Source organism: Artemia sp. Qi Xiang Cuo, chromosome 19 (genome assembly GCF_049724085.1).
Source record: "Artemia sp. Qi Xiang Cuo chromosome 19, ASM4972408v1, whole genome shotgun sequence".
Classification (NCBI taxonomy): Eukaryota; Metazoa; Arthropoda; class Branchiopoda; order Anostraca; family Artemiidae; genus Artemia; species Artemia sp. Qi Xiang Cuo.
This window is the reverse complement of record NC_142812.1, coordinates 38607327-38632450: the sequence shown is the minus strand read 5'-3', so window position 1 is coordinate 38632450 and position 25124 is coordinate 38607327. Positions and strand designations below refer to the sequence as shown.

Here is a 25124-nt window from a genome sequence, read left to right as displayed (position 1 = left end):
GAAAAGGAAAAGAAATATAGTACTATGCAAAAAAAAAGAAAGAAGAATGTCATACAATTGAAATATTGAGACATAACATCGTGATGAAAAAGGAAAGAAGTATAAAAGGAAATATAGAAAAGGAAAGGAAATTTACTACACTATGGTGATGAAACAGATTTCGTCCGAATCTAAAAAGCATTTAAAAGGGAAAAGTTAAATGAAACAAACGGACGCTCCACTCTCATCATTTTTAACTTTTAGCTTATGAATGTAAATAGGTTCTAACACTTTTCTGGCTATACATGACGGATAAAAACGAAAACGAAAGAATTGAAATATCAAAAGACAAAACAGCAAGGAATATAATTCTCAGCCAGTGACTATTTTGTCTCAACACAAATATTTTTAATCTTATAACGATGTTTATAATAATTTTAAGCTTACAATAATGTTTAATAATCTTTTACAATATTTATAATGTTTATTATCTTATGTTTATAATCTAAGCAGATATTTTTGGCATACACCTCCATCAAACCATCTTCTGGCAAAAACAAATATAAAAGAAAAACTAACCCTTTGATATTACCGCATTGCTTTCACTTTCATAAAGTGGCCCCTTTTTAATTGACACAGAACCGTTATTATTTGGAATGACAGGCAAACAAGCGTTTAAAGCCTAATAGTGAGGGCCCAAACTACTTAGAGTGTCAGGCAGCCAAGAGACCCAATTTATATAACTGAGACATCTGCACTAACAAAAACTTAATTCAATATTAGTTGGACCAACAAGTTGGACCAACATATATATATAAATATATATATATATATATATATATATATATATATATATATATATATATATATATATATATATATATATATGTATATGTATATATATTGAAACTTTCGCAAAACATTGGGTCTATGTATCGTTTGCAACATGTTTTTCCATTTTCAATTTTAAAAATAATTTATCATTCTTTGATTGCTCCTTATTTAAATTATTGCACAATTATTTATTTAAATACTTTTTGGACGCATATAAAACCCCTACAGATCCTTCAAAATAAAGCAGTGAGAATACTTGGAAATTTTTTACATCGTCCATCAAAACTTAGAGATGCATCGGAAAATGAAACATTATTTCTTTTCTTGAATTTATTAGATCTGAAACATATAAGAGAACTTAATATATCAATATGGCATTTTAAAATACAAGATCCTAGTAGTATATTTTTATGAAAAATCTCTGTTGATTCTGCCCCCTCCTTCGGCTCTTAGGTGTTCTGGAACATATCGAATTCCCTTTGTTAATTGTGAAAGATCTAGATTTTCAATTAGATACCAAATACCATTTATTTCAAATAAATATAGGCTGAAAGATAGAATTCAAATTGAGGCATCATTTCGGCAAATATCAGTTCTAAGGAAGAAAATATTAAAATTATGTATTGACCAGTGATGGTGGAATAGAAATTTTTTTATTATTATTATTATTTTTTTTGTTTATATTTGTTACCCATGTTGGGATAGCCTTCCGTGCCTCACTTGTCCAGCGTTTGTTTTCTTTATGTTTGTTATGTTTTTTGTTTTTTTCTTTAACCAGGTTTTTTTTTTTTTTTTTTTTCTCTCTCTTTTGTTATTTTTTTAAAATTTTTTTTTTTTGTTTTTTTTTTTTTGTTTTTTAACCAAATTTAAGAGCTTTTCTCTCTGTTGGGGGTATATTTTTTTTGTTATGTTGAATTAATCAAATAAACAGTTTAATATATATATATATATATATATATATATATATATATATATATATATATATATATATATATATATATATATATATATATATAAATATATATATATATAAATATTAATTCAAAACTTAATTCAATATTAGTTGGACCAACATATATATATAAATATATATAGACAGTGCTAAGTAGACTAGAGTTCTACTTAGAATACTTAATATATAAATATTAATAACTAAATAAGTTATTAACTAAAAAGTTATTTATAAGTTATATAACTAAAAAACTAAATAACTAAACTATATAAATATTAATATATAAATAAGAATAACTTAATATATAAATATTAATTCAAAACTTAATTCAATATTAGTTGGACCAACATATATATATATATATATATATATATATATAAATATATATATATACATATATATATATAAATATAAATATATATATATATATATATATATATATATATATATATATATATATATATATATATATATATATATATATATATATATATATATATATATATATATATATATATATATATATATATATATATATATATATATATATATATATATATATATATATATATAGACAGTGCTAAGTAGACTAGAGTTCTACTTAGAATTTTAGGTTCGTAAGTGTATACTACGTTTTAATAGAGTTTAACCTAGCAGCAAAAAAATAGAAATTTTCATTCGGTAATTAATGAATTTTGAAAAGAAATTGATAATTATTTTTTTTTAGAAAGCCTTTCACGCTCGATCAGAGCTTGAATCTTCATCCTCATTCCACATTTTTAATTTTTTAATAGTTTGCTTATTATGATTGTGATGATCATAAAGGATGGTTATGATTGGTTATTAATTTTCACGTCAACGTGTGAAAGAATTGTTTAACTGTAAAGGTTATACTTAAAGTAAGTAGTTTAAGCACTTAATATAGAAAACTATGGACGTAGTGTGAAAGTCCCTTTACTCTGCGTTTTGAGCGTCTCATCCCAAGCTAGATAGTTTAGAAGCTAGTTTAGACTGTTTCCGTAGAAAGATTAATCTTACATTTATTGAAATGTAAAACAACCATAATGGTAGATTTTCTCTTTGATTATGGGCATAAATAAACACTATATTTTCTAATTAAATTTTAAAATACCATTGTCAGATCCAGGGACACCTTGTCTTAATAGGAAGTATCGCAAGGCAGTTGGTGACACTCTTTTAGCAGCTTCGACAACATTGACGACATTACCAATTGATTTAGACATTTTTTGGCCTTCTACTGTCCAATGACAATGAACTAGCAGTTGCTTAGGTGGTTCAAAACCAGCAGCGATTAGAAAAGCTGGCCAATAGATGGCATGAAATCTGTAATTTAAATGTTTTGAAGGGAAAAAGAAACGGGCCACATTTATCAGAGTTACTCTTTCGTACAGGTCTCACATTGGAAGCTCAATTTACACCACAGAATTTTATCAAGTTATAGAACACTTTTACTCGCATGAGATTCGGCAGGTAACAGTCAATTTAGTTTTTTTTTTCGTTTAAAATTCGTAGTTTTTTATCCTTATATTTCTACGAGTATAATTCACAGAAAAAAGAAAATCACTAATCATCTTTTAATTGTCGCTCAGGGATTCTCAAGGAAATCTCTATCACTTTACAACTTATCAAACAGTTCCATTTCCACCTGAATACTTTTTTTTTAATTCTAGTAACTTTAATTTCTAATAAGATTTTCTAATTTCCAGTCTCAAAGAGAAAATTCCATTTTCTAAACGAGCCTGACACTACTTGATCCCTAGCAAGTTGACTTTAGTAAGAAAATTTAGCACAATGGTAAATCTAATCTGAGTAATACACCACTGTAAATTTTGGGCCACGATTTTCTAGAATGTTGGAGAGAACATTGGTACACAGCAATCCAACCCTTGGAGGAGAGAGGAGCCATTGGAGGGAGATCTTGCTATGTTGTATGCAGATACATGCAACAGGGGGTTGAAAAAAGAGCTTTCCTCTTTAAAATATTTAGTATTATTGACATTATCATATTTTACTCAAGTATAAAAATATTTTGAAAAACTCGAACACAAATCAGATTACTTCCAAAACTTTTTTTTCAACAAAAAAAAACAAACGGATGGTAAGATATAAAAGCGTTAGCAAGTCCAATGGAAACGTTTTTACATATTGAATTAGTATGTTTCGTCAAACACACTATGTCACCAGACATCAATTGACTCACTCATAACAGAGAATATTATTGCTAATGAATAGGAAGAAGTCAGTGAAAACACCAAAGAATGTCAACAATCTCGTGTGGAAGAGATGACAGACGTTCAAACTAGAGGATCAAACAAACACAACTTAAAAATAATAAGGATTTTTTTTTTCCAAGACAGCGCAATTTAAATCGGTGAATATTTCGGCCCTATGTCCAAGGGCCGTCTTCAGCACAACATTAAAGATATATATATATATATATATATATATATATATATATATATATATATATATATATATATATATATATAAAACTTACATTAAAATACGAAATCTAAAACTAAAAATGCTCTTAAAAACTTTTAAAACAGCCCCAGCATCCTTACCTCAACGAAGTTCAACCAGGACTGATAAATAAAATGGTGAGAGAGAATGAATTCATTCAAACGAAATAAAATAAAATTATTAACTGCAAGTTTTCAAAGCTAATCTTGCTTTTTTAGCATCTAGTCTTAAAGGCCTTTTTGTAACGGGTTCAATACTATTGTCAATTGGTTTAATAAATTATTTTGTTAGATCATTTTTAATTAGATTTGAGTATAAAGAATTCAGTGAATACTCTCCAAGTCCCTATTTAAGGAAATATTTTTACTTATTTTGAGCCTAATTTCGATAGATTCCCGAACTACCTGTTTTATCCCCATATCACTACTAATGAGAGAAGATTTTTCAAAAAGTATTGTGTGGCTGGGATTATCAAATATATGGCTAGCTAAAGCAGAATCAAAGGAGTTATTAGAACTATTAGCAATATTTGCAAACTAGAGGAATAACCAAAACTGATCATTATGAAAATAAATATAGTAAATGAATTATAATGTTGCAAATCAACTTCTGTTCGAAAAAAAACGTAAAAACTTTACCATGCACTTCTATCAATAAAACCTATAAACAGAAAACCTGAGCGATCTTTGTCTAGCGCAGGGCTGTTTATAATCAAAATCCCGGCAAGATTAGCGTTTTAAATAACGAATGCCCTGTATTTCCTTCCAAGTTATTTTAAGAGTCATTGTAACCAGTATCTACAAGAATATGCTTTAACTATGTGTAATGTACATTTATGTTGAATAAAAACAAAACCAATAAATTCGTCAGTTGTTTCCTCATTACAGTAATATATACACATATTTCTAGGGATACTTAAATATACTTACAGACAGACAATCCTAGATAAATATTTCATCCTATATGATCCTATAAAGTATATAATTCTATATGATCCTAATGCAGTTCTAATAAAAGACTGACTTTCATAAATTCCGAAACTAAAACTAATTACGGAATTATTGTCAGTATTATTATTATTAACTATAAGCTATAACTATTATTATTTGCAAAGAAGTTACTGTTATTAAAAAAATAGAGTATTGCCTTTTTTCGTTATTCTCCGTAAGTGTAGTTTTTGCATGTTATGTGGGTTAAAAATAAATGATTACTATTATTAAAAATCTCGTAGGATGTTTAATACTGCCTGCAGTAGAAATGATATGCGAATGAACCCCATTAATAGCCGTTATACAGGAAAGGAAACAAATTCTACTAACAATATTATGCGGTGGCATATACTGTTGCACCCATCCCCCCACTTATTTCATCTAACCCTTCTAAATTATCACATTTCGTTATTTTCAAAAGAGGAAATTGAAATTGAATTCGAATATAAACCGAATTAAAACATCGCATCTTTACTTTTCATAGCCTATCATATTTACGATCCAACAGTCTTTAAACTCACATCTGAAATTCGATGTCTGTCTGATTTAGCATAATCAAATCCCATCAAAATGACAAAAAAAGATATACTCATGATATCCAACAGCAGTTGTTGAAACTTATTATTTTTATGATATTCAATAGTTGTGAGTTTTTTTTCTCTTCTTCGTTTTCCCCTCCTTTTATGTTATTTCTCTTTTGTATTAGTTTCTGTTAAATTGTATGTGTTACTCTGTAACTGGTATTCTTTGATTTCTATATTGATTTGCTTTGCATTTTTATGTTTTTCTTCGTGATACTCCACGTATTGTATCTCTGTATAGTGTGGGTTGGAAATAAATAATAATAATAATAGTATGCATTGCAATATATCATTTTCATGATAGCCGACAGTAATTTTTATCCTCCTCGATATTCAACTGTTTCGACTGATAATTTCGGTCTTGACTCCAGAAAGGCCTAACCAGGACATTAGCACTTACTTCGGACTAAGATTAGTGGAGATTTAGCAAAATTTGTTAGGATTAAAATTCAGGGACCTTTCTCCTTCCACAGAAACTAGATTGGCCCTGTGGAGAATCTATCTATTTTTTCGTCTCATAATTCCTAGCAATACTTTTTTCTCCGCTGTAATGACCGTAATAGTAGCTCTTGAAGCTATTAATACGGCAGGGACAATTTCATGATCATTAAAACAAAAGATAAATCAGGAAACGCCACTGAAATTTACGCTTAACCATTATAAGAAACGTCAAATTAGACGTGAGCCAAAATTAATAATTATAAGAATCGCCAATTACCATTTTTAGAATACGTACTTTATAATTTTCCCTGCCCACAGCGTATGGATTAAAATTCCTTCTTCATTCGTTTAGGTTAAATTAGTTGCTGGAATGCAATTTGCTCAAGCTCTTTTGAGTCCTAAGCAAGAAAAATAAACTGCCATCTGCATTTTTCCAAGATGCCGCTCCAACAAATATAAAAATAACAACAATGTTTTACTTCACAGATACTCTGCCAAGGAAACTAGAATAGTGTAAAAAATATTTCCTTTATTCTTCTTTTCAAGAAGCAAGATTCCATAAATGTTATAGTTTGTTGAACAAAAATACTGAACTATTGATTTGATTCAAAATTTAATTAAAGGTGGGTGCTATACACATAGGCTATGAGTAATGGCCTTCTAACCATAAGCTGAATACTGATAAATAGCAAAATATAAACCATCAGTAGCCTAATAAGGCATTCAATTCACGAAAATCTAAGGAGGGGGGCAAAGCGCATTTTTCAATATCTATGGGGGGAGGGGGTACAAAGTTGTCGTTTTTTAAAAAATTTTCCAATGAGAATCGAAGAAAAAGGTATATTTAACGAAAACCCCCCAAAAAGATATTTTTCAAAATCTAGGCAGGTACAAGCCCCCTACCCTCCCAACTAACACAAATGCCAAGATATGGTTGCACTTATTCAGTGACTGGGCTTATTAAGAGCTTTGGCAGCATATATGTTTCAAATATTTGACCACTGGTTCCCAAATTTTTATCAAAAATATCATTGCAAGAATTGGAGCACTGAGAGGCCGATTTAGGGAAGTCCTTAAAGCAAGCAGTGGAGAAAATTAAAAAACAATATCAATACCTATCAATCTGTGACTTTAATGCACCCATCACTCTCGAGAAAGAAAAGTCTTGCCATCAAGTGAAATCCAAACTTTTTGGTATTCACTTATACAACCGAGTACAAAGTATGTAAATTACACTTAGTCAAATTGGATTTTTAAAAGATTATCCAATAACTTTATGACAAAAAAAATTATAATTTTGCTAAGAATAAAACAGTATAGAAAAGAAAAACTACAATGGAGTTTTCTAAGGCCAAAGAAAATGCTGGACGAAAAAACGGATATTTCTAAAGGACAACCGCCAATATTCTTCAGCGCTGTAAGAGAAAGTTAGAAGGAAACATGTTCACATTTTCCGAGTGAAAATATGAATGAAACAAACCGGATAGAAAGAAACTACGGTAAAGCAAACAGAAAATAAAAAAAAATAAAGGCCAGAATTAGAAAGATTAAAAAACCTAATAACTAAGCAAGGCGAAGAACCCCTTATAAAGCCCCATTCTCATTTTTCTTTTCTTAGGTTTTATATTCTTTGGTATAGCACTCCAATTTCGTATACAAAAAAATCTTTATTTGTAATTTTTTGGTAATGAAAACATGCTACTGAAAACGATGAAGTGCTTTACTTCACCGGTCTTGATGCCTCAGAGCATTCGACTCTGGTATCAATGCCCATATTCTACTGACTGCTTACAAATGTAGAGTGAGTTTTTCAGCTCTAAAGGCTTTTTGGGACATGTATAGGGAGTTGAATGCCAAAGTTAAGATTATTGTATCGCCTGGTGTTATGGAACTTACTCAGCAAATCCCGATTAAGAGTAGTATTAAGAGACAGGGAGCTCTGACTTCTCCACCCCTATCAAACAGTTCGTGGTAACGAACTGTAAGTAAGGAGCGACCCGGCTCAATAGCAAACGAAACTCTAGAAACCGGAATTTTGATACCCATAGATACATCGATAGAATCAAATTTTTATGCTGATTTCAAATATGTAAGTTTCATTAAGTTTAGTTTTACCCATCAAAAGTTAAGCGCCTGACAAAATTTACCTTATTTTCGAAAAAGGGGGAAAGACCCCCCGACAGTCATGGAAATTTAATGAAAATCAAACCATCGGATTCAGCGTATTAGAAAACGATACTGCGGAAATTTCAAGCTCCTATCTGCAAAAATGTGAAATTTTGTGTTTTTGTTCAGAAGACAGATAACGGATGTGTGTTTATTTGTTGTTGTTTTTTATTATTTTCCCAGGGGTGATCTTATCGATCCAGTAGTCCTAGAATATCGTAAGAGGGCTCATTTGAACGGAAATTAAAAGCTCTAGTGCCCTTTTTAAGTTACCAAAAAAATTGGAGGGCAACTTGGCCCCCTCCCACGCTCATTTTTTCCCAAAGTCACCCAATCAAAATTTGGGATAGCCATTTTGTTCAGCATAGTCGAAAATCTAATAAATATGTCTTTGAGGATGACTTAATCCCCAACAGTTCCCGGGGGAAGGGCTGGAAGTTATGAACTTTGTCCATTGTTTGGTTATACATATAGTATTGGTTAATGGGAAGTGTAAGGAGCAACATTAAAACTTAAAACAAACGGAAATTATTACGTATATGAGGGGGTTCGTCCCTAAATCAATACTTTACCCTTTTAACTAAAGTTTTTGTTAGTAGTTTCAAAAGCCCTAACTTTTTTAATTAACTGGCCAGTCGGTTTGGGGGATCTTTTTTTTAAAAAAAATTCAGAATGTAACGTAAAGAGCGCAGTAGCGTATAGGGGCAAATTCTCTAATTTACGCAATAAAACATACGAATATAGAAGTTCATTACGTAAATTAATTCGTATGTTACGTCAGAACAAAATTTTGGGATAGCTATTTAGCCAAAAAAGTAAAATTAATATGCAAATTTCGTTTTAATTATTCATGTACGGTGAGCTAAAATCAAAACCTGTATTAATTCAAAAACGCTCGGAAATTAAATAAAAAAAACAATTTTTTTTAACTGAAAGTAAGGAGCGACATTAAAACTTAAAACGAACAAAAATTATTCCGTATATGAAAGGGGCTGTCCCCTCCTCAATACCTGGCTCTTTACGCTAAGGTTTGAATCTGTCACACAACTTTATTTTTTAAAACAATAAAAAACTTTAGCGTAAAGAGCGAGGTTTTGTGGTGGGGACTGCCCCTTTCATATACGGAATATTTTTTTTTCGTTTTAAGTTTTAATGTCGCTCCTTACTTTCAGTTTTTATTTAATTCAATAATAGCATCGCTGAACCTCAGCATAAAGCTGTTATGACTTGTGTATTTAGAGATGTTGATGTCTCGTTAGCAAATTACGCTGATAATATTCTGAACATTAGTGGAACGCAGATTGGAATAGAGGAGAATTTCCGTGTATTGTCGGAGGAACATGACCATACTGGAATAAAGTTCAACGAGATTGAAACTCAATTCCTGCTTTTTAACCACCCTACACAAAAGCCACTCAGTTTGTCTCTTGGTGACAATGCCATTCATGAACAAGATCACCTTATTTACTTTGGAGTACCAATTGGGAAAAATTTGCATGCAACACGAACTCTGCTGAAAGATTTTTTTACGAATAAAAGTAGGAAAGCTTACGGCTTTTTAGTTGCTAAGAATTTTAAGTTTAGTTGCCATATCCTAGGATCTCTTTACAATGCTTTTATAGTCCCACATTTGCTTACTCTTTAACCTTTTTGGTAGCTTTTCACTCGAAGTGATATTGCTATTATTAGAAACTATTTATACAAACGTGTGATATCCCTACTTCGGCTGCCTCTTTGTACAAGCAACACCACTGCATCGAGCAGCTATGGAGTGACTAGCCTATCCCTCCGTTGCACTTCCTAGCTCAAGCGCCTTGAGAAGGAGATCAGCACCGCCGGTTCGGACCTAAATGGTCTAGTGCCGCATCCTTTACCTTTGCTTACCTTTACCAATAGCCCGTTAGATGCTATCCGAAGAAGGACTGAGTCGTTTCGAAAGTGGCTAAATTTTGATTCTACTTTTCTAAGGTATTTCTATGGCTTATCATTAGTTAAGTGTTGATTTTATATTCATTGTGTTTTGCTTTGTTTTTGTTTGTTCCTATTCCGTCAGATTTGTTTTGGTTCTACCTACTATAAAAATTTAGTATTATTATATTGTTATAAAAGACTTTTAAAATGTAAGGAGAAGACTAAATCTCATTGGCTTCTGAAAAACTTAACGTAAAAAAAAGGAATAACAAAAAAAAGCCTCACAGAAATCAAGTATTTTGTAACATATAGGCGAAGAAACACATCAATATGTTACATACTTTGAATGCACCATCAATTGTTATCAAATTTGTCAATGACTTATTTGAATAATTTTTGTGTGTATTGTAATTTCGAATAAGTATTTCAACGTTCTAAAATTTCTAGTTGACTCTACTTACTTCAAAATGTCTTTCCCTATAACTTGAATGTTTGGCGGCCAAACATAATGTTCATCGGGGTAACCCGCTACAGTAAGATAATTGAATAAGGCGTCAAGCCACACATAAATACTATGACTGGAGTCACTAGGAACCGGGATGCCCCATTTCAACCTGTCTATTGGTCGGGAGATTGACAAATCTGGAAGTTCTTCTTTTGTGAGCCATGCAATAACGTCACCTCTGAATTGAACTGGTTTCACTACTGACTCTAAAACGAAACTCGGTTTTAGAATTATGACTCAAACAGTGGCAACTCTAGTAAGCAATTCCCACAGGATTCTGCCATTTTCAGGTGAAACATCGAAAATAATATATATCTGCAAGGAGCATTAGTCAGTAAACAGACAAAACATATTCCTTAAGGCTAGAATACAAAAGTCTCACAGGGTTTTCTTAAGTGTCTCCCGGAAGGTGTTTCCTTTTTTCCGGTACTGGGTACTAGTAAAGAGTCTTCAAAGTAGAGAGCAAACCATAGTGTGAATGAAATTTGAAAACACTTTTTGAAACAACTTTTCAAAAAGTAAAAAAATCTGCATTTCACATTTATTTAGGAATAATAAGTAGTATTCATTCTTTACCAGGTTCCAGCTAGGAACCAGGCTCCAGCCATACACTATTTCATTGTATGATTTGGAGAAATAATATTTCCCATCTACTCTAACCCATCAGCATCTATGTATTTGTCAGCAACAACAAGGACCGCCATTTAATTTTTTACGTTATTACTATTGTCACTAGATATAACCCAAGACTGGGTAAAGGTCATTAGAATCACTTCCAAAAACATTACGATTTGCGTTTCTACATTTTTCAGACGCTGTCTCATGTCCTAGGATGTCTTGAACCTACATTCTCTTTTGTCATTTCAGATAAAACTACACAATTTTTAATTTTTCTTATCTTCACATTGTTTTAGCTCCCCAATATTAACACATGTTAAATTAAGTCAAAATTAATTGAAAATAGAGAAAACTGGCATAATGTTTTAATAAGACAATGGCAAAAAAAATACTAGTAATATTAGAAGTTCGAATATTTTGGCTTAATGTCCAAAAGCCTTTAGCAACAAAAAAAAAAGAAAACCCAAAAGTTTAATGAAAACCAAAGAATAAAATATTTAGGCGTGAGTTTTCTTTTCTTTCATTTTAAATGTGTCTTTAAATAGTGTTTCCCCTTTTCTTTATATGTTTTGTTATGGTTTTTTTCTATTGACAAAGGTGCCTGGACGTGAAGTCAAAATATAAGAACTTTAATTAGTATTAGTGAATTTTTTTTCCATTGCCTTATTGAAAAATTATACCAGTTTTTCTATATTTTCATTTGTTTTTAATTGTAAATATAAAGATTGTATTGACTAAGAAATTCTTTATGTGCATTATATCATGTCTATTTTTATTGTGTGATTTTTAACAAAGTATTTACTTCCCAACCCCTGTGATCAGTATATGCGAATTTGTCATTACCTAGAGGAAAATCTCAGTTATTTCCTATGTTATTACTATTCATAATTTAGATAATCCAAAAATACGTCCACGTCATTGGAATCACTTGCTCAGAGATTGTCATTTATATTTTTACATCTTTCAGACGCTGCTACATGTCCTAGTGGGTTTATCAAAACTGTCAGGATCTGAAGAGCTATTTTCAAAAACCCAACTCGCTCCTTTGGACCCCCAAAGAATACTGACTCCTATTAAACTTGAAAAAAAAAATGGTGTCAGGTGAATGAAATTCCTGTAGATGGATCTGCAACACTAATGTCCAAGAAGATGTCCTCAGTGCCCTTCACGGTTTGTAAGGCTCGGAATATTTAAGAGTATAAAAATTAGTCGTAATTTAAAAAAAAAAAATCGAACAATCTAGCTCAAGTTCTGGGAACCCCTTGGCAGGGGCTACAATCCATGAGTAGAGTTCAGCAGTCAGGATCATAAGTATCACAAAAATCACTTTTTATACAACGTCATAAAAAGTTCTGAAATTAAATTCCGAAGGAATTAAATTTCCAAGAAATAATTAGAGAAGTGTTTGGCTACACACTATAGAATGGTTCTGACGCTGTTTCATAAATTATTTTTTATTACTTCTGGCAAAGTATCATTAAAATGAAAATTCATAAAACGTAAAAAGAAACAATTTTCTACTAACTTTGATTTCTGCCTCAACATTTTCCGATTTCTTTTTCAGTTGACGCAATTCTGTACCTTCGATTTCTTTGATCTTTTCAACAGCTGGACATTGAGGACAGAAAAAAAGGAAAAAAAGACATATCAGAACATGTGCTCAGTAGCCTTCCCGGCTTGCAAGGCTTGGAATATTCAAGAGTATAAAAAATAGTCTTAACTTTAAAAATAAATTCGAAATTTGGCTCTGAATCCAACTCAAATTCTTGCCCCTTGACAAGGCCTACATTATATGAGTAGACTTCAAGCCGAGCTTGAAAAATGAAATTAAAAATTTTCTTTACTAGTCAATTTTTACCTATCTTCATAAAATCTTCACGCTATTACAACAAGCTCTTGATTAGTGAGCATTCATTTTTAGAAATGGTCCCTTATTTTTTTTTGTATACACACTTTGATTAATACATGTTGATTTTATTAATATTAAACAAATCTTACCATTTTCAAGCCATTTTAAGAGATCTTTCTGGAAAGCTGACAGCCTAAATTTGTAGTTTTCTTCACGGAAAAGTTCTACTGGTCTTCCTGAATCAGCTGATACTCGTATAGGCTTCCCGTCAGTTCCAGGAACTTCTTTGGTTTGGGTTTCGGTTAAAAAAGCTTCATCAGATACACAATACCAGCCCTCATAACTTCCTTTGTATATGTGTCCTTTTTCTTCTAATATGGTCTGAAAGTAATATCAAAATTTTATAATATAATTGTATAATAATGAGCACGCACCCTTTCTTTTTTGGCGGGGGGGGGTGGGGGTGTAGAAGAAAATACTCATCCACAATATCCCTGCTGAAATAACTCAACACTGTCTACGTGAGTGTTCGAAAAGCTTCTGAATTCACCCCTTCACCCAATAAACTACAACAGTGCCTAATCCCCTCAAAAAAAAAAAAAAAAAAAAAAAGATCCTCAAATAGAACCTTAGAATTTTGCCTGCATGGATCCTCTTCTCCTTCACACCTATAGTAAAAATTATCTTTTCGTTTGAAGTTACTGGCAATAAAACAGCAACACAAATAACATTTTTTTATATTTAGTCAAAAATCTGAAAACACAATTTTTACCAAAATATTACCTTTATAATACAATATAGGCTACAAAAAAAAACAAAAAACTTTTCAACATATTTCCAAAAACTCTTGGCCAACACATCAGCAACATAAGACAAAATGTGCCAATAAACTACGCCGAAGGGTAAGGGGGGATGGGCCGTTTTTTTAACCACATCAACTTTTAACTTCGGTATAGGTCTAGAAAAGGAGCTTTGCATAAGGAAACATGTTAGGACAACAATTCTTACTTCATAATATGCAGAATATTCATAGTTAACGCATTTTGCATGGGGAGAACCTTTATCTTCAATTCTTTCATTGTTTTACACTTTTTCTAAAAAAAATTGAAAAAAAGCATGTATCAAATAACCATTTTTAAGTTTTTAAAAACATGGTGAAACAACTACCATATAAAGAATTGTTTTAAAGGTAAAATTGATCCTGGCAGTTTCTGTTTAATGTCAAGTTTCTCGCCGTTTTGGGTATTATTGCCATTGCGTTTTGTATATAGTCAGTACGAATTTGAAAACTTAAAAAATACTTATTGAATGCATGCTTTTTTTCAAAAATTTTATAGAGAAAGTGTAAAACAATGAAAGAAGTGAAGATAAAGATTATCCCCGTGCAAAATGTGTTCACTATGATTACTCTGCATAGTATGGAGTAAGAATTGTTTTATTAATATGTTTCCTTGATTTTTACCCACATCAACTTTTAACTTCTTTAATTGGTGCATATTATTGTTCTTTATCATTGCCTTTGCAGAAGTCAGTTTGTGTCCAAACACCAAAAAGCACAGTTAGGATACCTGCTAATTTTGTTGGAGATTCAACGTTCGCTTCTAATGCGAGTGCTGAAAACAAGCATTTAGGGTTTCCCAATCCCATGCTCAACATGGAATGTCAAAACAACCCCAAAACTGCCCTGATGACGACAATTTGCCAACCCTTTAAACCACATAAGTTGTATTGGGCACGAACTACCAAAAGGCCAAACTCTGACACCGCTTACATTTACTTTAAATTAAGTTTGGTTGAGATCCTATAACCACTTTTAGTAAATCATGTAACAGCAAGAATTGAGGATGCCCAACTCCCCCCCCCCCCCCAAAAAAAGAAAGGTCAGAAAATGGATAGGGACCCCCAAAAAATTTAGCAAACACGCTTGATCTTACTTCCAACCAAGTTTGGTGAAGATTTGATATGGTAGCCACTTTTGCTAGATGTCCTAATGGCCAAAATATAGAAAGATTTCCCCTTCCGTGTTCCACATTGGGTCTGTATCTGTTGAATGTCAACACAATCTAGCAGAAAATTAAAACTGATTTTGAGTCTATATTATTTTAAGGTCCAGGCATAATCCGACCTATCTAAGGAAAGGAGGGAGGATCCTATATCCTTATTATCAAGACATCTACCAGTAGCACCTATTCAATATCATCGAAACTAGACGAGAGGTAATGGCCAGGGTATTATTTTTTGGATTTCTGGGGTAAAAAAACAGATTTAACCTTTGTAGGGGTGGACATAAGATACTAACTCAAAATATTATTGCACAAAACTAAGACTCCCTGCAAGTCTACTAATATATAAAAATATCATATAAAATTCAAATACGCTATCAATATTTGATTCTTATGCAATGTAAAGTTCCCACTCTAAAAAACTATTCCTGTAATTAACATAGAATGCAACCGTTTCAAAAACAGAATAAATAAGCAGAAATTAAATTAAAAAATCCCTTCAAAGAAAACAAATAGTGATATTAAATCCTAAACCAAAAACAGAGATAAAGTCACATAGCAAATCAAGAATACATTGATCTTTACTTTTCCTTGTAAAACTTATTACCAATTTTTTCAATAAAATTATCTAAACCTTCATTTGCCTCAACCAAAGCATTTTACTCGTTCATTTATATAGGCTAAAGTATTACACAGTGGAACATTAACTATTAGGTAGGTAGTCAGTGGATCTTTCTGTGGGGGGGGGGGCATCAAGCAGTACGTTTCTAGGCATAAATTTTTCAGATTCCCTCTTAACATAACAAATATTTGGATTATTAATCTAATGATTATATTTGTGTGCTTACCTGCACAGGGATTTGGTCATTTCTTAAGAAACATATTTGTCCAAAGAAAGCCCTTCCCCAATCCTTCAAATTTACAATTAGAAATAGAATATTCGTTTTTTTTTAATTTCAGACACCCTCCCACGCTATCTTTTGATAAATTTTCTGTCTGTATTTGTAATGACTATTTTCCTGCCTACTCACAGGGTATGGGAACTATTACCGGAAAATGCACCTTTGCTCCCCTCCCTCCCTATCAAGGTTGGGAGCTTTATACATCTATGACTACAATCATGGAGAATGTTAGTTACTGTGAAAGGACTCTGGTATGTTTTTATCCTACTTAACATCAAATAATTTCCTAAAAAACAACGCCCCCTGCCCTCTCTTAGGGCTGGGTGTGTTTTCGCATAAGAACATAGCTACAACTCACCCAAATTTTCTGAACAACTTTTTCATGTCGTTCCTCTGTTGTTCTGATATAGTCGTCATAATCACATTCACAAATTTGTATAGCGTCTTTAAATTGCTCTGATATCCGATCACAGTACTTCTTTGGATCCTCATTGTTTGCTGATGCAGCTTGCTGGATTTTTAAACCGTGCTCGTCGGTCCCTGTTGCATACAACACTTGCTTGCCTTTCATTTTCTGGTAGCGAGCCATGGCATCAGTAAGAACACTTGTGTAGGCATGACCAATGTGAGGAGCTATAAAAGAGTCAAAACAATAAATAGTGAATAATTACACTTTGTATGTACATGTTTGATTATGAGTATCTAAATAAATTGCTGCTCTCTGCAACTGAATCCCTTGTGGAGGACGGTAGATGAATTAGACCTAAGGGAAACAGCTTATATACTAAATAAGCAACTCATGTCAGCATTTACAGTTGCAGATGACCCACTTCTAGATCCTTATCAGTATACAATCTTGGAAAATGTACTACCTATCAATGTTAGCAAAGCAGATATCTGATTTAATTTATTCGAAAGCCAGTCTACAAAGACCTAAAAAAACACAGCAAAAATGAAAAAATGATATAATGACAAAAATGACATCTTTTATATTATAAATGACATACAAGACAGACGTAATAACAGCAGCATTTATACACGCAATACAAAAACAACTCTGTGTAAATGTAGCCTAATACAAGACACAATTCAAATGTAAATAAAAAATACTAAGTAATTAGTAACCTGCTATTTTCTTTTTTATGTTCTTCACATGGTTTTGAACCTGCAATTTCTAGGTCTGTTATGCTGCATTCATCATTCAATGTTAAGTTGTGTGTCCATAGTGGTAATTGAAGCAAATATTTGGCAAAACGGATATTTGCTTTATCAGTTTTAGTGAATATTTCCCATTAAGGCAAAACATTCAGCAAATTAGGTGGCACAACAACCTTGTAGACTGATGTGGTGGAAACAGTTCAAACTGCGCTCTTGGAAACAATTGATGCATAGGAACCAGTTATTCAGCCAAAAACGGTGAATGATCAAAAGACAGCAAGCGTGGCAAATAGAGGTGTTGAGTGTTGGTAGGGGATGCAGGTATGAAATATGGCGAACTGCCTAAACAGCAGAGGTGCCAAAAGATATAGTTTACAAGGAGCAATTGTTATGGCAATTAAGAAGAACAACGTCTGATTTTCTGGAATTGAATTCAAGGCCAAGATTATGGTAGTCACCTAATAAGATGAAAAGAATTTCTTGAATAGACTCTATATTCCGACTTGGTTTGACAATACCATCATTATGCAAGACAAGAGATATATTGATGCCATGAAGCACACATGGCATAGGGCATTTTCAACATATATATAAAACTTAATTTTCCTTATTTTATACTCTTTCCAAATACCCTATTCCTATTTCTGATAATGGACCTCAACCCCCCCTGATGGTTTCAGATATAGTCATCAATAGACTAATATATTTCTCTGTTGTTTAAATCTCTTGATGCTTTGTATGTCTTTGTTAACAGGTTTCTTGACCTGTCAAAAAGATTAGGTGTATCTAAAGCAAAAGAAACTTAGATCTGTTGGATATAATGTACTATTAAATAAATAAAAAACGAGTTTTTTCAACTAAAAGTAAGAAACAATATTAAAACTTAAAATAAACAGAAATTATTACATATATGAGGGGGCTCTTTAAGCTAAAAGTTTTTTAGTATTTTCAAAAAAGCTTCTTGTTGCTCTAATTAAATGAACCTTGTGTTTCAGGAGTGGTTCTTAAAGAATTGGGATAAAATTCAACTTTAGCATAAATAGCAGGGTGTTGAGGAAGGACAACCCCCCTCACATACATAACAATTTCTTTTTGTTTTAAGTTTTAACTTTGCTCATTACTTTTACATGAAAAAAAAATTTTTTTATTTAATTTCTGATCATTTTTTGAATAATCCTTGGGAATCTGACTCCATCTTCATGGAAAAATCCCCCCTCCCCATGGATATATCCTCTATCCATGCAATATTGCCAAAATTCGATCCTGGTCAAAATCTACCCCGGACAATTACTCTTAAGAACTCCACATGTAAAACTGAGTAGGCAAAGAGAAAGCAAGACATAACAAGAATTTTATTTAGGAATTCTGGCAAATATAGGAATTCCCCCAGCATAAAATTTCCCCTGAAAAAATTCAACCCCTGGAAACTTACCTCCCTACAGAAATCCCTTCCAGCAGAAAATTTACCCCCTCCACCCAAAAAATGTGTGCATACATCCCAATAACAAATACAATACATAAAGAATGGGCAAATTTTATAACTTAAAGACCATTCTCCAGGGGCTGTGGGGGTAATGTTACCTCCAAATGCATAGCTATTTGGCCTGTAAACAAAATGGCTAACTCAAAATTTAAGTAAGAAGATTTTGAGAAAAAATAGTGTGTGGGAGGGAGCCTAGTTGCCCTCCAATCTTTTTGGTCACTTAAAAAGGACACTAGAACTTTGAATATCTGTTTGAATGAGCCCTCTCCTGACATTCTAGGATTGTTAGGTCAACACAATCACCCCTGGGAAAAAAACAAATAAAAAACAAACAAATAAACACACATCCATATTCTTTCTTCATTACATAAGTTTCAATGTAATGAAACTTATATATTTGGAATCAGCCAATTCTTTTAACATATCTTTTGGTATCAAAATTCTGTTTTTTAGAGTTTTGTTTACTATTGAGCTGGGTTGCTCCTTACTTACAGTTTGTTACCATAAACTGTTTGAAACAAACTTTTTGATATTTAAAATAATTAATAAAAAAAACTTTTTCCACAAAATACGTTTAAAAAAAAATTAAAAAACTCTATCAAAGCAAAAATGAACAAAAATAGAATCAAATAATCTACCAAGCATACAACTACCACAAATCAGTATCAATAAATAAATGAAACCCAAAGGAACAGAAATTAAAATAAATAACAGAGTCAAACTCAAAACGAGCAGAAATTAATATGAGCAGGATTCTAAACCCCATGATTTCTAAAAGTCTGAATATAATTTGTACTTTACAGAAAAAAATTCAAATGAATTTACTCAAAAATAATGTTCATTGTCAGTTTAATATACACATGCTGATATTTATTCCTTAAAATCTTAATTAATTTTTGATTTCTTAAAGTTATAAAAGTGAAAACATTTAAAATACTTTTTTTTCAGTAAAGTACAAATTATATTCTGGCTTTTAGAAAGCATGGGGTTTAGAATGAGATATCGTCCAATCACTTTTGACTATTAAGAAGGGCACTAGCCCTTTCAATTTCCAATCAAATGAGCCCTTTTTGAAGTTTCTATAACAACACTTTCTATAAAAACCTTCTATACCCCCAGGGCATAACTTACAACCAATGCCCTGAGGGGTGTTATCATCCTCAAAGACCTAATTTCCAAAACTTTCAACTGCATTGAACAAAATGAATATCTCAAAATTTTGATTGCCTGTGTTTGGGGAAATGGTGGGCATGAGAGGGGTGTTAGTTGCCTTCCAATGGCTTTCAACTATTAAAAAGGGCACTAGCCCTTTCAATTTCCAATTGAATGAACCCTTTATGAAGTTGCTCCAACAACGCTTTCTAGAAAATTTTCAATTTTTTATCCAGGTGGATTGTGAATAATCAATGCCTGCAGATTATATAACTTTAACAAACCATGTTTATAATCAAATTGAAATTTATAAACAAATATTTTAATCCTTTTCTAGCCTATAGGCTACCCAAAAATTACAGAAAAGTATGTCATCTCAAAGGCTCATCAAAGGACTTGAAATTGAATTTTTAATAAAGCAATTATTATATTTAGAAAGAGCATCAAAAAGGTATTGAGTTTTGAAATTTGTAGCCCAGTGAGGGAAAGATCTTTATATCTACTTTTGAGTCCCTAACCTAGGATTATGATTTTAGCTTGAGTCTAATTTGGAATATAGGCTACTGCCCAATCTTGGATGAATGATCTTACAATTGAAGTAGGGTAAAAAACCAGTATCCAATTGAGCAAAATTATGTAAAACAAAAACCCTCACATCTTGTTACCAAATAGGAATTGAGAAGAAGGTACATATCACTGAACAGCAAATAATTTAAGCTTTGCATCAATATGGTTACTACAAAAGTTATTGAATATAAAACACCTAGAATTCTTATTTAATTGACTTACCTACAAGAACCTGTTTATAGAAAAACCAATTGTACTATTTTGATATATATATCATTTTTGTGTTTCAGTTTTATTCAAATACTAACAAAAAGCTGATTTTCTTCTGATTCTAAAAATGTAACTTTTATAGCTTGATATTTATTCTATAAATCACAAATATTAGATATAATTTTTTCTTTTCAAGACAGAGACCACATTTTGAAATTACGCTGACAAATTGTTGGTAAAAATTTTACCAAGGTGGGACTCTTGTTACTACCCTTACATTATATCATGCTATAGTAAAATAGGGATGGTCCAAAAATCCATCTGTATTTTTCCAAAATAGGGTAAAAAAACAGTATCCAATTGAGCAAAATTATGTAAAACTAAAACCCTCACACCTAGTTACTAAAAAGGAATTGAGAAGAATCATATATGCCAATGAATAGCTAAAAATCTAAGGTAGGCTATGCATCAATATAGTTATTATTAAAATTATTTAAGATCAAACACTTGAAATTATTAGTTTATTAACTTACCTACAAGGACCTCTTTTCGAAAACACCAAATAGGCCTATCCTATTTTGATGTATATATCCTTTCTGTATTTCTATTTTATTCACATATTGACAGAAAGCAGATTTTATTCTGATTCTAAAAATTTAATTTCTCTTGCTTGATATTCATTCTATAAATCATAAATATTAAATATAATGTTTTCTTTTCAATTCCTAGGCCTAGGCTAGTCAAAACAGACAACATTTTTAATTTATGCTGAAAAATTGTTGGTGGAGATTTCACCAAGAATGAGGGGTTCTTGCTACTACCCTCACATTGCATCATGCTGTAGTAGAATAGGGGAGATAAAAAAAAACCAACTTTGGAATGACAAAGAAAAGTGGTCTTTCCCAAAAAGAGGTCTTTTACCCTATCTCAATCATGGGTAGATTCAATTGTGTTGAGAAAAAGAGTAATCACACTTGGTAAAATTCTACTTTTGGCTATCTTGGAAAGGGGTTAGGTTAGGAAAATGAAACTTTCAGTGGTGTGTATAAAAGCTAAAGTATGTCCCAGGAAGGTATTTTGAAGAACCTACCTATCTTCATTCCTTCTACCCCTAAAGAATCCTGAAATTTGCCAACATGACAGGTAACCTATTGAGATTTTACATGACAGTTCACCTATTGAAATTTTGACAAAACAATATTTTACCTTAATTTACAGTTATCAGTTTCTTTTACTGTGGCTTTAGTTCTGAAAACATAATTCCTGTTATTTGAATATAATTGTAAGCCATATCAATGTTTTTTTTTCAAAATCTAGGAAATGTATTTGTACATCTTCAAAACCTTATAAATTTGGATTGAGCAAAGTTGTGAAGCTGAAAACAATTTTGTTTAAGCAGAAGATCTATTTTGCAAGGTTTCACTTTTATAACACACAGATTTTTAAAGGTCATCAAAGGTCAGGACCCTTTAGAGGGAGAAAGAGTGGAAGTTTGTACTTGAAAATACCTTCCCAGGACATACTTTAGCCCATAGACCCATCCCTGAAGGGTTACCTATATATGACAATGTAGAAAAAATTTTTCCTTATAACTGAGCAATAGAATATTGTCATTTACTCTTAAAGTCAAGCAGAAGACAATATCATGCTTTCTCCTATTATGTAGAAATGATAAAAAGTCATACAGATGACTTTATGCCTCATTCTTTTATAGAGCAAACATAAATAACGTCATACAGTTGACTTTTATACCTCATGCTATTATAGAGAAAGCAAAAATAAAGCCATACAGATTACTTTTTATACCTTACAAACATAATAGAGCAAACATGAATAAAGTAATGCAAATGTCATTTTATACATTGTACTATTATATAGCACACATGAACTAAGCCCTACAGATAACTTTTTAATCTTCATACTTTTAAGGAGCAAACATGAATAAAGTCATACAAATGACTTTTTATACCTTGTATGTTTGTAATTATATATTTATATTTCTAGAAAAGATAGAGAATGATATAAAGTCTTCTGTATGACTTTTTAGACGTCAAACTATTGTAGAGAAGCATAAATAAAGTTATACCAAAGACTTTTTGATTTTCTTATTTAATATATGATCCACTAAAATTACATTACCCCACTGATACATAAAGAAAACAACAAAAAGTCATACAAAAGAATTTATTCATGTTTGATTTATAATATTATGAGGTAAAAAAAGTCATCTGTAAGACTTTATTTGTTTGCTCTATAATAGTATGAGGTATAAAAAGTCATCTTTAAGACTTAATTTGTGTTTGCTCTATAACAGCAGGAGACATAAAAAGTCAACTGTATGGCTTTATTTGGGCTGCTCTACATAGTCTATGAAATCCTGTAGATCTAGGCTATAAAAAGCCATCTGTATGACTTTTTGTTGTTTTCTCTATGTATCAGTAGGGAAGGCTAATATAATTTCTTCTGTATGACATTTTAGTGGATCATATTTGAAATCAGAAAACCAAAAAGTCTTCTGTAGCCTATAACTTTATTCATACTTCTCTATGATAATTTGATGTTTAAAAAGTCATTCAGAAGACTTTATATTATTCTCCATGTTTAAAGAAAACACAATTTTGTCTTCTTTTTTTTTACTTTATAGTTATTTCTATATAAGAGTAAATGACAATATTTGTTGCTTAGAGCATAAAGAACCAATGACTTTAATAGTCCAACATTGCTCACCTATCCCTGAAAGTTTCATTTTCCTAACCTAACCCCTTTCCAAGATAGTCAAAAGGGTAAATATATACCAAATCATATTATTGAGTTAGGACTAAAGTGAATACACCATTTGATGCCTTTTTTTTATGCTGATTACAAATATAATAACCATTTCTATCAGAAATGAATTTCAGCTCCCCTCCCCTATAACCATTGATAGCTACAATTTAGCCTATGGAAATGATTTCAGCGCCCCTATAGGTATACCTAACCTAGCCTGAATTGGCATATATGGGAGGGGGCTGAAATTCATTTCCGATAGAAATGCTTGGCTATTATATTTGTAATCAGCATAAAAAAGATAATGTATTCACTTTAGTCCTAACTCAATAATATGATTTGGTAGATAGGCTATTCACTTTATTCCTAACTCAATAATATGATTTGGTAGATATTGACCGCCAAAAGTAGCTAAGTAGAATTTTACCATCATATTTAAATAGGCTTGACTATAAGATTGTAGTCAGCCAATCCCTACTAGCCTATCTCCATCAGGAACAAGGAGCTGTCCTTGTTTAGGGAAGAAACATTTTAGTCAAAACAATAATTTATTTTCTGAGTTTTAACTCTTATAAGTTTCTTTTACTCTTTATGCTAGACATTAGTCGGCAATGGCAACTAGCCTAGGATAGCCTAATATTGGCTGAAACCTAAGATGGTTTATATTTTAACCAAAACCTTCATATTACCTGCATTAACATAAAATATGGGAGTTGAAATATAAAACCTTTCATCTATAGCAAGCTTTGCAAGAGAGCTTGTAACACTTTTTAAACTAGCTGATGACATTTTTCTGAAGTACCACAAGGAAAAGAGAGAATTCATTCCTTTCTTTACAGAGCGAACTGCTTATACTCCGTACCAAGAGAGACATCTTCAAAAATACTGAAATAAAATTTCAAAATACATAGCAGCCAGCTGTATATGGAGATATTTGTTTCGACAGAAAAACCTTTATTCAATGCCCAGTTTTTAAGAAGATTTGAAACAGCAAATCTTCTTAAAAACTGGGCAAGTTTTTTAAAAGCAAACTACTTCATATTTATAATCAATCATGGGAGAGTAGAAGATATCCAAAGTTATGGAAGCATGCTATTATTCTACCAGTGCCTAAGGCAGGAAAACCTCCCGAAAGAGTGGAGTTTTACAGACCTATATCAATTTCACCGGTCCTCGGTAAACTATTTTAGAAAATCATAGGCAGCGCAATCGTGCTGCCTAAGTAAAGAACGATGTTGGCACAATGTATTATTTTTTTCTTCCATACCAGGCCACTTCGTATCGAAGGAGTTGTCGTAGAAACTTCGAAAAGGGCTCATTCGATTGGAAATTGGAATGGCTAGTCCCTTTTTAATAGTCGAAAGTGATTGGAAGGCAGCTAATACCCCTTCCACGCCCACCATTTCCCTATACACGTCCAATCAAAATTTTGAGATAGCCATTTTGCTCCACGCAGTTTAAAGTTCATAAAGTACTACCTTTGAGTCTGGCACTCCCCCCACAGCATCTTGAACTAGGATTTTAAATTATGCCGTGGGCACAGATAAGGTTCCTATTTACAGGCATGGAGTATA

The 25124-nt window shown here is 31.8% G+C and overlaps 1 protein-coding gene across 1 annotated transcript in view; it reads right to left on the bottom strand.

Moving 5' to 3' along the window:
- Nucleotides 1–24370, bottom strand: part of MetRS-m (Methionyl-tRNA synthetase, mitochondrial) — a 48826-nt gene extending 24456 nt beyond the window's left edge. The window contains exons 1-5 of the mRNA XM_089105686.1: nt 24240–24370; nt 16573–16847; nt 13459–13690; nt 10799–11048; nt 2898–3109 (exon numbers count right to left, since the gene is read on the bottom strand). Coding sequence (XP_088961812.1) covers nt 2898–3109; nt 10799–11048; nt 13459–13690; nt 16573–16847; nt 24240–24339 — 1069 coding nt within the window. The 5' untranslated portion in view covers nt 24340–24370. The remainder of the gene's footprint in view (nt 1–2897; nt 3110–10798; nt 11049–13458; nt 13691–16572; nt 16848–24239) is intronic.
- Nucleotides 24371–25124: the final 754 nt, after the last annotated feature.